This window comes from Apium graveolens, chromosome 3 (genome assembly GCF_009905375.1).
Source record: "Apium graveolens cultivar Ventura chromosome 3, ASM990537v1, whole genome shotgun sequence".
Taxonomy (NCBI): Eukaryota; Viridiplantae; Streptophyta; class Magnoliopsida; order Apiales; family Apiaceae; genus Apium; species Apium graveolens.
The window spans coordinates 12,385,711-12,400,422 of NC_133649.1; the positions used below are offsets into that span (position 1 = coordinate 12,385,711).

At 31.8% G+C, this 14,712-nt stretch overlaps 1 protein-coding gene across 1 annotated transcript; it reads right to left on the reverse strand.

The window, feature by feature from the left end:
- Nucleotides 1-1,587: 1,587 nt before the first annotated feature.
- Nucleotides 1,588-9,695, reverse strand: LOC141711705 (fimbrin-1-like). Its single transcript, XM_074514354.1, has 15 exons — nucleotides 9,468-9,695; nucleotides 8,676-8,849; nucleotides 8,376-8,546; nucleotides 7,912-8,144; nucleotides 7,643-7,814; nucleotides 7,522-7,560; nucleotides 7,234-7,302; nucleotides 7,025-7,141; nucleotides 6,249-6,460; nucleotides 5,594-5,749; nucleotides 5,130-5,329; nucleotides 3,918-4,075; nucleotides 3,721-3,817; nucleotides 2,765-2,856; nucleotides 1,588-2,252 (listed from the first exon to the last, which is right to left on the reverse strand). Exons 2-15 carry the CDS (start codon nucleotides 8,760-8,762, stop codon nucleotides 1,797-1,799), a joined length of 2,259 nt encoding a protein of 752 aa, XP_074370455.1. The 5' UTR covers nucleotides 8,763-8,849; nucleotides 9,468-9,695; the 3' UTR covers nucleotides 1,588-1,796.
- Between the last annotated feature and the right edge of the window lie 5,017 nt (nucleotides 9,696-14,712).

Genomic DNA, 14,712 nt, shown 5'->3' on the forward strand with positions numbered 1-14,712 from the left:
TTCAAATCAAAATATTTTCGGATAAAATTTAAATTTGTGAGATTTTTTCATGTATCTAAAATTACAAATAATATAATTAAATTTAATATTATTCATATATGCAAACACTATTAATTATATCTATATAATGATTAAAAATAAAAAATAACTAATAACTAGTCAAACATATTAAATTGAACGGATTGACATGATATAAAAAATACACGATATATTTATGTATCGAATTTTTATCCGCTTACTAATTTGAATTAAATTTTGGATTTCTGATCGGGTATTGGTTCAGTATTATTAAACACTATAAACTGCAAATTATGTTACAAATATGTTTACAAATTTGCAAAATGTATATTCATAAATATTTTTTAAAATTCAAGTCGAAAGCGCGGTTGCAAAACATATTTTTACAAATATTTTTAAAAAGTGATTGTATTTTTCCAAAAAAATAATATAAAAATTTTGGTAGTAATGAAAAATCCCTTTTAAAATACATTAAAATTTTAATTTCAAAAAAACTTGTATTCAAATTACATGGGTTTTTTTATATTTGATATGATGGTAGATTCTGATTAAAAAATTAATACATTTTATGTCTTCTAAAATTTTAGCAAATTTTTTGAAATTTAGAAGGATTTCTCAAAATCTATATTTAATAGGTAAGACTCCAGAAGATATTATAATAATTTTGCTAAAATTCTGTAATCGGTAACAATCATTTCAAATTTCTTAATTATTTTTAATCCTCTAACGTCCAAATCGAATACACACACTATAATCTGTGTCCATATAAAGCCAGAAAAAGACAGGGTTGTTTTTCTAAAATTTATTCAGCTTAGTCGGGAAATATTATGCTCAAATGAAGAACAAGTGACAAAAATGTTCTAAAAGGGAAAGAACAGAAAAAACATGGTTGCTTTTCTAAAATTTATTCAGCTGAATCAAGAAATATCATGCTAACAAGTGAGAAAAATGTTCAAAGAGAAAGACCGGTGTAACAAAAACGAATTTCTGAAATTTTAAATAGGCATATGTCAAAAATTTCTAACAAAAAACAAAATTTCTAATCAATTTATGTCCTGAGAACGAGATCATGTAATTTTGAAGTATATTCTTCACTATTTATATTGTGAGATTAAGTTGAATAGATATTTACCCCAATTTGATCATCTTATTTATACGAGGAGGCACCTTGTGAAACTGAACAATTTTTCTTAAACCTTCTCGGTTGATACAGTCTTCGGAAAAGGAAAGTTGAAGCAATAAACAGTCTTCGGAAAAGGAAAGTTGAAGCAATAATGAAAAAATCAAAATTTAGGGAGGTCAGGACCTTGGCTGTCATTTTAATGCAAAATCACAAATAAATTAGTAATGTAAACTATGTTAATCTATACACTAGTTTATATCTGCTATTCCATACTAATCAGTAAACGCTAATGCTATTGAAGATGCTCTTATGGTACTTGTCGCAAACATTTTTCATGACATACCTAGTTAACACCATTTCACAGTGAAAATAAAAACACTTCCGGACTCGTGCCTTCATAAAATATGACACTTTCAGTAAAACGGACTGATATCTATAGTAGCAAGTACTGAAATTATATTTATATATATGGCAAAAAAGTAACTAGGTATAGAACAGGCTTTTTTCTATTTTTTTTCACTATGAGAACATTTGATGTATATATCTGCACTTATGGAGGTCTATCTTATCATTGTACACATTCTACGGAAACCTTTTGGTTCGTCTCTTCCCTTCCCACCTGTAGTTCAAATGACCGCTAATATATATAAAGCAATCACTTTTCATCATGTTCTAAAGTCTGCATATGATCATCAACCTGTGAGGAGACCAGTGCGTTGTTGCTCGAGACTTCATCACCGCTGGCAGCACTTTCATCCTCACCACTAACAGAAGGTGCAGCCGATGATAGACTGGTAGCAGAGACATTGCATCTAGCTTCCTCGTCAATTGTCATATTTGAGAAGTCACCGTCCACAGAGCTTTCATCCTCACCATTAACAGAGGGTGCAGGCGATGGATCAGGAGTCATAACCACAGCAGGGGTGGAAGAAGCATCGCCATTAATCGATGGGGCAGGAGATTCATCAAAAGTACAAGCATCACCATTTATGGAAGGTGCAGGGGATATATCAGGGGTAGTAATTGAAGGAGATGGAGATGACTCTGCTTGCCGCTGAAGGCTCCATAACATGATGCTGGCTGTGAGCATGAGCATCATCTTTTGGTTTACCTGAAATGTATTTACCAAGTTTAAAAATCCAAAACTAAAAGCTGTCAAACATTCTTCGACACCCATATTGGAAACATAAATTTAGCTAGGAATGGATTAGAGTTATTAGCATTGCCAGAATTTATTGACACAAGTAAAGCCTTTAGAAACTATTAAAACCTTTCATCATCCAATTATTCGTATTAAAATTCACAAAAATAATGTGTGCTTGTAATATGTACACTATCTTACAATTCATGCATCTGCTATTTACTTATATCTGAACAAAATCTTTCTGCAGTTTAAACTTTTTGCATAGAAGTAAGAACTTCATATGAAAAGTTACAACAATCGTACATCATATGCACAATTTGACCATATAAAGCTATATTTTTGCCTTTTCTTAATTAATATCGCATGTATCTTTAGGTGACAGACACAGTATTAGAGGGAAACCAGATTCATATATCAACAAACAATACTACATGGGTAAACTGTTACTAACACTCGAATAACACCAGTAAATCCCATACCTCCATAATATCTTCAGGCAACAAGAATATCGAACACCCAAGCTTCCGCGCAACACTAATAATATAAGTAGCATTCAGCTTCTTCTTGTCATCTGAGAAATAACAAGTGTCAAGCTTCTGTCATTTGGCAGGAATTGATCATGATATGCATTATAAACTGAAGGAAAGTATGACAATGCATTGAAATTTACAAATATAGATGCAACTTCAAAGACACTCTCTCTACCAAATTCAGTTTGTAGAATACATTAAAATTTTAGAATGTTAAGGAACCAGTTACTCTAAAACCTCAAGGTGTTAGAGAATGGCCATTTCCAGGATCTTATATTATTCTAACACTCCCCTCACTCGAAAGCCCATTTATGGGTCGAAGAGTGGATCACGGGCGCCCATCTTTGGGGCATAAATTTGCCTTTCGTGTCCCTCATAAATTGTGATACCATGGTATTTAACATGATATCAAAGCTAACCAGTTACTCTAAAACCTCAAGGTGTTAATGAATGACCCTTTCCAGGATCTTATATTATTCTAATATAGAAGACACAAGGAACCAAGAAAGCAATCATCCCCACCGGGTTCCACTAAGTACTAAGACATCTGTTACACTATCCTAGTACGTCTTTGTTCTCGAGAGACTAGAGACCAGTATCCTAGGGGGTTCATTTGGTCTGCAGCCAAGAGAGCTCCATATAATTGCTACCACAAAAAGTGTACATTACCAATAAAAAAAGTGATACCTGGGGCGATCATGAAAACATAAACTTAAAAGTCATACCTTAACAGGTATAAACAGTTCTTACCCCTTCCACAGTAAAAGTTTTATGATTTGTTAGTTTATTTTCTACCGTAAATATGATCTTAGTCAAACTACTCAACTGCAAAGAGTCGCCCTCATTTCATATTACACATGTAAATGATCTTACTGCTTTCAGGACAACTTCAAAAGGAATCATACCAGTTTCACCCTTAGTAACAAGATTCCAGTTGACGACCCTCGGTTCTACTGCACTAAGAAGCTCAAGAAAGAATAAGCCATTTGAAAGATTTTTGTCCTAAAAGAAAAAAAAACAAAAATAAAACCAGTCAAACTAAAGACGATAATTTAAATGACAATGTTGCTCTTAAGGAAAAGAGAAATTAAGAATCTGTAACCTTAAAGCTCTCAATTTTGGAAGTTCGGCCAGTGCTTTTCACTTTCCTGTTCGCCCAATGTAAAATATCAGCATCAGTGATCTCCTTACCTTGGGTGCGCGACCTTAAGTTCTTTAAGAGTTGAAGCATATTGAATCTCATCAACTGCCACAGGAAAGCTGTTTAAAATCAAACAAAAATAAGTACTTTGCAAGGCTAACTGTGATCTTTCTGTTATTCTGTAATCACATTAATTATAATTTCGTAACCAGTTGCAATGAAAATTCCTTAAGCTAATTAAGTGGTAGCACAATAGATAGAACTTAGAAGAAGGCCGGAAGTTCTGGGAGGCCAAGATCGACATCGTAATTTGTAAGTTCTTTTTATAGATGACAAGATTCTGCTAAAGACGGTGCAAATTTCAAAAGGCTGTAATGGTTGTCCAGTGAAGGGAGAAGTTGCATAAAACAGTAAATTACCTTGCGTTTGAAATAATTAATATTTTTTTCCGGCTCTACGAAGTTTTACTTCATCTATCTATGTGAAATCTCAAATTTGACTCTATAGATGGTTCAGTCTTAAGTGGAAACAGAAAATAAAAACCTTTTGACACTGTGAGCATAGACATTTTCTGGAACCTAGATGCACGTGCGATCGCACAGACATACAGTAACTTGGATATGACTAGCTAGCTTCTAGTTTATACAACCCCCATAACCATCTAAAATAATTCAACACGGAGGTAAGCCGATATAGATAACCCTGGCACCGATTTATTTCACAACAATACATATCTTCCTAGAAGATCGGCAAAATTGTGTTTGGGATGAATGACTGTAGAGGGAATGGAATGAAATTTAACCTAAAATATCACTATATGTTAAAAATAAATAAATTATTCCTTTCTTCATTCCATTCCTAATAACCTCACCTAGAGATCAAACTTCCTTCTTAATCATATGCCCATTTTCTACCCAAATCTCCTCATAGGAAATTTTCTCCCACTCATTTTTTCAAGTCTTCCCTCCTACCTCTGAATTTGGAATAATTACTGGCAATGATATAACTGTTGGTGGATTAAGAAAACTAGTTTACACTTCAAATCCCAAGAAAACATCAAACACGTGTGCTACTATAATGATAATGTAGAAACAGAAAAGCAAGCCAAACACGAAATGCAATTGTATAAAACAAAAAACCCAGCATTTCAGTATTTGAGAATGAGAAAATTACCGAGTATTAGTTTTTTATTCCCTTGAACAAAATCATTCCCAGCTACATTCACCAAAGAAAACTTCAACTGCCCCCCAATTCTAACTACTTGGTTACAGTTCTCTACTTTTCTAAATGGCATTTTAATAGGAGGCTTTGTTGCCTGCTTCCAATTAACTGATCCTGGGGATACCTTGTCAAGTGCTTCCAGGAGCATCCATCTGCAGAAGTATTACATTTCAATATTTACAATCATACGGTAGAACCAAACAACTTTAACTAGCCACTTAATTATATTTACCAGTAATTACAATGAAAATTTTGGGAAAAAATAATTGAAATTCTACAACCATAAAACATTCGGATTTTAACCAGGTCTTTAATGCGACCAAGTAATACAAATAGACATTTACATAAATGAAAAAGGTTTTGCAATTATTGACGGCCTGACACAATAATAGAATTCTGAAAAGTAAATAAAATACCCGTTTCTTGCATCCTCAAATATATTATTCACATAAGAAGAAATCCCAAGACTGTTGATCCACAATCGAAAGCACCTCTCATCTCTAGATGTTTGCTCATCATCGGTCATCATCTCTGCATAAGAAACTTTCTTGTTGTCCGCGGACAGGCCACTCCTACACGAAAAACCCAAGTTGTCAAACATGTTAAGACTGCGAACAGATTCCAATATGGAATCAGCCAAAAAACAAGACACTGAACTTAAGACTTTTCTAAGCACTAGGCTTGCAATAACTAGATAAACTAAGAATTGCACAAATACACAAGTCAACACATTAGATTTTTTATTAGAATGGAAGGAAACGAAATGCAACTCTAAGACACCCAAAATTAAAGGGTACCAACTCAGATTAATTACACCTGTGTGAAAACTTTGTACAGTCAGGCTGAAGCACTTGACCACTAGCAGAAGTATTGTGTTCATCCACACTACATTTTCTGAAGTGTGGCATCGACTTCATTGATAAACATAGTAAAAACATAGTAACACAGTAAACCTTTTTTGTAGATACAAGTTGGATTATCAACACGCCACAAGCGTGATCCTATGAAGGGAAACAATTAACCAGTATTCCGAAAAATAACTAGATATCTAGAGCTAACTTCCTAACAAACCTTTGATGGAATATCTGTGCAACAAATGCAAGGTTCAGATTTGATGAGCCATCAACGATGTCTTCTGGATTTAAGTATCTTTTACAGTCTATTTTCTCAGCATGTTCAAGAACCAAGTTAGCCCTTTCAATAGGATCCTTGGCATCTATTGTATCTGGGTTGCAGTGTTCTGGTGCAAGAACGTTTAGCAGGTAGGCATAAGCTTCCCCATCCTAAAATTTATGAGTGTAACATGTCTGTTAGTATGTCATATACCAAGAAAATAAAATGAGTAATTACTTGTAACTTATAAGTTCTAACGATGACGTATTTTGCATTCGTCAATCAAGTTGTCATGCTGGATGATGCATCTATGTACGCATAGATTATTGTGTATATATAGTTTAATACATGTCAGCACAGTCAACAAAGAAGAATTCCAAGTAGCAAATGACTCGAGCTCCATCCTTTTTTTCTTTTCTTGAAATTCTATTTCACATTCATATAGATTATCATACTAAACATGAACTTATTGACAAACTTCAGCTGATAACCTCCTAAAAAACCTACAGATAACAACAGAAATTGGAAACCTGAAACTTTGTCAAAAAGCCATGAACAGAGAGCTGTATGGTTTACTTCATGTATTTGGCAGGTTTCAATGCAACTTAGTGACAACTTAAGATTTTTAGATTTAATAATTTAATAAGAAATAGATCAAGCATGCATTTTATAAGTCCATTGTGAAAGGTTCTTACAATTTACAACCAAAACAATATCATGAATGAATAGTCTACCTTCAAGTCAGAAGAGAAATTTGCTACAGTTTTCTTATAGCCTGCTTTTTTGAGATGGAAGTTCATCCATTTTAGAAGTACTTTCTCGGGCGGTAAACCGATAAGCTCCTCAATATCCTACATACATTTTGCACAATTGCCATTAGTATCACAAAGAATTCCAAAAGAAGCAAGTCAATTCGTGTAAACAACTATCACTATCAACTAACATTGTTTTCTTCAACCAATTCCAGAAGCTGAGGTGTTTTTCTGAGGTTAAGATCTGCCAATAGTTGAATCTGAAGACCACAAACATGAGTTCAACATGCATTAATAAGGAAAACCAAAATCAACAATTAACTGATATATATACACAAAACGTACAAGTCCCATATCAATAATGTTGTCATCATTCTGGAGTCTTTTAAAAATTTGAAAAGGGCGCAGAGATAGGTTATCATATCCCCCTCCCCAATTATATAGACAAATTAATGATAGTTGATAAAAGGATGACATACCTTTATGATTTGAGAGATTAATCCAAGTACCAGATGAGTCTGCATTTTTTATAAACAAATTAAGTTATATCCTGTTCTCCAAATTTTTTAAAAATAACTTAAAATAATAACCACAGCTTACTCTTCCTTCAACGATGTCCTGGGTACCAATATTAACTACAGTGCAGCCTATAGCCTTGGCAGAGTTAAGGCAAAGCGTATGATTCTCATTTCTTTCCCATGGATTTAGTACTTTTTTGGTGTTAATGGCTCTTTCATCTATTGTATTCGGGACAGCAACATTAATAAGTTTGCTGCATTAAACCATATACATATCATCGTAACTTCAAATATTAGCACCTTATGTTGTACTTAAGAATAAATATACAACTAGCAATTCTGATTAAGTACCATAAAAGAACTCCATCTTTTGCCAAGTCAAACAAAGCATTTGTTTTTGGATCTATAGGAAGAAACTGCTTTAAGAAAGGATCATCCCTTAGATAGCTGTTGATATGAGCAACGTAGCATGCCTTCTCCGATTCAACTATCGTGTGAAGGAGAGTAGTTGTTGTGGCTTTAAGGAATGAGCTATTTGAATTGCCCAATTTAGCAGCAGCTCTTGATTGCAAATCCAAAAAGGTCTGCACGCAACATGTATTAAAATAACGATTCAGGTTCATGTCCTTAAAGTAAAGAAAAACAAAGCAGCTCCCTTAAAATAAATCGGATACTCTGCACTTATAGCAATAATATTGATATTGATTTACATTTTCATTTACATGAGAGGAGAATGGAGTCTATCAGCTTACAGATAACAAAGCAAAAATGACTGGAGAGTAAACAAAATCACATTCAGTGGAATAAACCCTCACCTTGAGGAATCCTTCAAAATCGATCACAGTGCTCAAATCAGACCCAGATTCATCCAATAACGCTTTGATCACCTCCTCGGTGAATACCTCACTAGAAGTTTTCCGTTTGGCCAGGACAGGTGGCAAATCGCCAATTGTAACTTTACCATTCTTGTTTTTAATAGTTGTGAACTGTAATAAAATTAAGATAATTTTGTTAACTTAGTAATAGAACTATAAAAAAAATCGACCACTAATTCAACATTATTTTAGGAGTTGATCAGATGCAACAAATTGTAACGATAACAATAAGCACATTACTTTATTCTTCAGACTGCGGAGCTCAACTTGCGTGAACTGGCTTTGAAGCCACTGATCGGAAACAAGAACACCCTGAAATTTAGACATCTCCTACCCGCGGTTACAGAGTTTGCAACCGGCGGGGACTCCAATCAATTACCCCCGATAAATTCCTTCCTGCCAACCTTCTCTAAACTAGAATAAGTCACAAAACAAAAGATATGTCATTACCAAACAATAAAGTTGAATTCAATACTAGTGAGCAAAAACAAACATATGCCAACCAGTGCATACCGAAAAACCTCACTATATACCTAAATCAATAACAACCCTACACTACCCTTACTACCTATAACACAAATGAAATCGACAAACACACAAGATTAAAAGAAACACCCTAGTCTGCGAAAATCACCCTAAATATCCAATTCCATCACTACACTGCTACAAACTCAAAATAAATCATAAAATAAATAATTCACAAATATATCCAATACCATATGACAAAAAATTCTTCAACACACATTAAGATAGATACATAATTGCAAACAAATGCCCATCAATGATAAGTGCAAAAGCTCATTAAATAACTAAAAAACCAATCTAGCTAAAATGAATCACAAAGCATAACAATAACCAGATCTTTTCACACAAAACAAACAAATGGGTCATCAAAAAAACTACAAATTCAACATTTCTAATCCTAAAAAATCAATTCTTGAACACAAAGCAACTCAAGAACACAAAATTACAGGTGCCCGTGTGAAAATAATCAAGAAATCGAGAAAATAAAAAGAACCCATTAACACATACCTAAAAAGATGAGAACTTGTGAAGAAACAATTCTGGTTTGAAGAGTTTGACTAGGTTCTTGAATTTGTGGAGAGTCAGAGATTTACTCCGAATAAAACTCAAAACTCACTGTTTTATTGTTGTTGTTTTTGAAAGTATATTATTTTTTGTGTATGTAATTATTTTAATAAAAAGGGGTGCAAAAGGGATCAAATATATTGCTTGTATATAAGGCAAATAAAGACCAGTGATGGGGGTTAAAGAACATGGACTTGCCAGTTAGGCGAGTAGTGTATCTATTTAGAATTTTTTGTGAATTTTGTATTCGCGAGTATGGTTGATGAGTCATTGTGTGTACTCGCTTGAATTGGTTGACAGCTGGTATGGGCGGTGGACACGTGGATTTGCCACCTGGGTCATGTAATTGGTGGGGGATATAAATAGTGTGTGTGTCATTGTGTGAATTTCTGTTGCGGAAAAGTTAATTTAGCTTTAGTATGACGGGTCATGGAGTATGGACTCGTGGGTCACGAAGTTTCGCTGAAAACTAGATTGAGAAAATTTTAGAAGTTTGTTAAAAAGGGTCTCTCTGCGCGAGTCCAATTACGGTATCGAAATCCGGTCCGATTTGATCCGATCCGAAATCTAAAAAAGCGGATATAAATTATTAAAAAATAAATCTGATTTAATAATGATCCAATTCAATAAATAACATATATGTATTTAGGTCGATCCGATCCGTTAACAATTGGATACCGCTATTTATTATATATATAATAAATAATTAAAATATATGATATCTATACTATATTATAATAGACGAAATATTAAAAGTTTTGTGATGGGTGGGTCGGTACTTGCTGAAATTACTTAATTACCCGTACTTAATTATTCTAATTCTAATTATTGTGTCGATCAATTCTAACTCTAATTAATATTGAATTCAACTTACTCTATTACTTTATAAATTTCAATTATATTTTATATCAAACTTTGTATCATTATAATTTATATTAAATTTAACTTCTTCTACCAATTTAATTTTTTTTCATATCGAGTTCTATATTATTCTAATTTTTGCTTCGGGCTAAATTAAATTTAAGTAAATTAAATATAATTATTAAGATTTAGTTCATATAATGTGACTCGGGTTAAGATAAAATAATAATACTATCAATCTTCCTAAAAAAAATTATACTCATGAACTAAATTAAATAAAATAATATATTTTATTTATTCAGGATAAAAAATTATATTATACAATTGATTCAGACTAATACAAAAATAAAATAAAAATACAATTCGACCAACATAAACAAAATCATATATACTAATTATTCAGTTTAAAACAAAATTATCTTATTGATCCAGATTTAAAAATAATTAAAAATAAACTAAAAATAATTAGTTTGATTTGGTCAGTGTATTGGGCATCAGACTGAAATAATATAAAGTAAACCACTAATCCGAGATAAATCAAATTAATATTAGACCAAGTATATTTTGTATCCTATTGATGTGAACTAAAAATATCAAATTTTAATTAAAACATGATGTGAACTAAAAATATCAAATTTTAATTAAAACATACATATTTTTTCTAAAAAATATACAAAGAATCATCAATAAAACTATATTAGTAATATTGTCTTTTTCAAATATCTTTTATAGAGTTATAGTTAATCGATTAAGTAATCACCATGTTAAAATAATATTTTTTTAAGATCAACATAATCGAGACATTATATTTTTACCCTCAATAAAATAATAATTTCGCTATAATAATATTTCTCCGCCTTACCAATGCTATCATTTTAAATATGTTTAAATGTTCCAAAAAGTTATGAACATATATGTCTACTAACATAATTATCATGAAGTCATATAATTTAGAATTTTAAATAAAATTAAGAATTAAAATCATTTTTTTAAAAAAATAATAATATTAAAAAAAATTATATGATCCCTACATTGCACGGGTTTTAAGTTAGTATAAATTGAAATAATAACATGTACATTCGTTGAAATTCCTAATACTAAATTCCTAACATGAGAATATTGAAGGTTACACAATATTAACTCTCATACTAGCTTTGTACCCGTGCCATGTTGGGTGATTATAATTTTTTATATAATTTTTTTAATATTTATTTTTTTATTGAATTAATTTTTAATAAGAAAATTTTTATTTTTTAAATAAATTTTATGTATTTCATGAATAATGTATTTTCCAAAAAATTGTACTTTTGTACTTATATCTTTAGTTATTGTTGTGTTATTATTATATTTGACATTGATAACATAAATATAACATATGTGTTATAATTTATTTTATTTCTTTCATTGTTTATTTTTTTTTCACAATATAATTTTTTAAATATATTATTTTAATCATATCATATATTATGTTTACGTAATTATTTTTTTATTTAAATATATATTTTTCTTAATATTGTGGAGTTTGATAAAAAAATAAAAAAGTTATTTGGAATTTGCATTTTGCGGCGTTTCTGAAAGGATAACTTCGATATATTATTTATTTTGGTATTTGTACGATTAAACATAAAATTTAAGTACACTTAGATCCTCTCCATTAGGACATTATTTTAATTGATCCAGATCAAAGTCAAATAGTCAAACCAACTAAATTATTTTCAAAGACTATTTATAAAAAGAGGCATTCCATTATTTTAAAAACAATCAAAATTATATTTTATGGAATATATCTCTAAGGCAATTTGATCAAATAAGAAATATCAATTATGATATTTTTTAGATTACAGTTGCAACATCAATAAGGCAACAAACTCGAATAAGGAATATATCAAAAATATTTTTTAGAGATCTGGTGCTAAATCAAAAATGTTTTACTCTTCGCTCCAAAATATATCTCTACATATAATCAAAAGAGTTTTTATCCAAAGATTATTAATATTCATGATTGGAATATTAAAATCCAGTTCTGCAACTCAGTTCTGTATACTTACAGGAATTTTCTTCCGGTTCGTAAAATCAGCATCTCTCGGAGAAAATCATTCAAAAATACTGAAACACATTTCCTATCCTCCAAATATATTTCACATATTAGGAAATATATTCTAAGTATTTATACAAGTCAAAACTTTGGTCAAAAGATCCATCTCCTTTATTTTAAGACCAATTGTATTTTTACTCGGAAGAAAGACTGACAGAACAGTTTTATTTTAGATAAAATACTTCCACATGCTAGAATGACTTGAAATTTTATATGGATCATTTAAATGGTATTTTCTAAGTATGGTAAAAATTTCGTAGCATTCAGAGAATTTTTGTCCGGGCACAAAAATCGAGGCAGTTGGTCCCACGGTTGACCACGTTTGACCTAGTTACCATTGACTAAAGTTGACCAAACTTTGCAGGACATCATTTTATAATATTTAGATAATTATCATATTTTTTATGATATTTATTTAAGAGTTTTTGGGATGGTCATAATTAATGGTGCTTAATCCTTAATTAAAGTGATTAAAAGAAAAGGAAAATATATATTTAATATATATATTTCAGCTGGGATTTGAATGAATACTATCTTGTGTTTCCTTCCCACTTGCAAAGAAACACAACCTACTTGCCATGTCATCAATCCATATGATACACTCCATCCACCATCCATTCATTCTCAAATCTCAACCATTCACTCCACCCAATTTCCTCTATAAATAAACCCCCACCCCAACCCTTTTCAACTAAGCTAAAGAGCCAAATACTTGCTGGAAATTTTACAAGAAGTGCCTCTCTTCATCTCTTTCAAATTCTATACACACACTTCTTCTCAAAAACCTTCTCTTTCTTAAATATATACACATATACTTAAGGTTTTTGATATCCAAGCTTAGCTTCACCCAACCAAGCTTGTTCCCACCAAGTGAACTCATCCACCACCACCACTTTCCGGCCTCCCGAAGGGCTGCCCAAGTTCGTCCATAGTGCCAAAATCCGGCCGAACCTCCGGCGAATTTTTTCGGCGAACTTTTCCGACCGTTTTCCAAAAGTGGTGAGTTTTTAGCTTCTTCTTTGATTTTCTTTATTTTGAGCTTTGTGCTTAATTTCTCTACTTCATTTCAATCTCTAATACAAGATCTCCTATAAAGAAGGTTCTCTAAGAAAAGAGAACGAAGATTCGAACTCGGAATTCGAATAAGTACTTTATCTTCAAACCGAAGCTCTAAACGAAGAAGATATATAATATACAAGTACTTAAATCTCTAAATAACTCCTCACGAGTGAGATTTCATAAATCTCTAAATAACTCCTCACGAGTGAGATTTCATATTTGACATCACGAGTTGATCAATTACTTGCACTTCATTTATCTCGACCTTGACCAACATATTTCGTGAATATAGTATCATTACGAAAGGTATCGTCTTCTAACCCCTTCTAGCATCTTCAGTGTTCCGGGGGATTTTAAGTCGATCAATAGTGATCTTCGTAATTTTGTCAAATATAAGAGACGGATTAAATCACACGAGTTGGCTAATTACTCGCACTTCTATTATTTGGATCTTGACCAACGCATAGTTCGTGTATATAGTCCAATTACGAAAGATATCGTATAATCCCCTTCTAGCACCTTAGTGTTCCGTGGGGTTTTTATTCGATATATATTAACTTCGTAATCATCCGTCTAAGCTTCAAAGGTGGATTTAATCACACGAGTTGACCAATTACTTTGCACTTCATTTATCTCGATCTTGGTCAACACATAGTTCGTGTATATAGTATCATTACGAAAGGTATCACTTATAACCCCTTCTAGCATCTTCAGTGTTCCGGGGGATTATAAGTCGATCAATAGTAAACTTCGTATTCATCCACCTAAACTTCAAAAGCACAAATTCAAAGCCAATTACTCGCACTTCTATTATTTGGATCTTGGAGCTTGCTTTGTTAGGTATATTCTTCTTTACATATCTATTTATATATGTTTGGGCTGCATGTATATATTTGTGTAGTTGCATGTATGCATGTGAAATTGAAATGTGTAGTTGTTGCATGTGTAGTTGTATGTGTAGTTAAAATACGGATTTACATGTAATAACAAGTGCTTGTATATATTTGTGTTTGTGTTGTTTGTAAATATATTTGTGTTTGGGGCTTGTCGTTGTAAATAACATGGTTTATGAGTGAATATAGGAATTTTATATTGATTATACTAGGTAGTAAATGTACTATAGTATATAGTAAATTAATATGTTATTTGACAATCAGGTAGTTTGAGAATAAC

Excerpts from the sequence above, each read along its gene's own strand:
- LOC141711705 (XM_074514354.1), bottom strand. The coding sequence starts at position 8,762 with ATGTCTAAATTTCAGGGTGTTCTTGTTTCCGATCAGTGGCTTCAAAGC. Across the intron at positions 4,076-5,129 it reads GAATAAAAAACTAATACTCG|CTTTCCTGTGGCAGTTGATG; the intron begins GTAATTTTCTCA and ends GATTTTAAACAG. Across the intron at positions 2,857-3,720 it reads TGTTACTAAGGGTGAAACTG|ATGACAAGAAGAAGCTGAAT; the intron begins GTATGATTCCTT and ends GTTATTTCTCAG.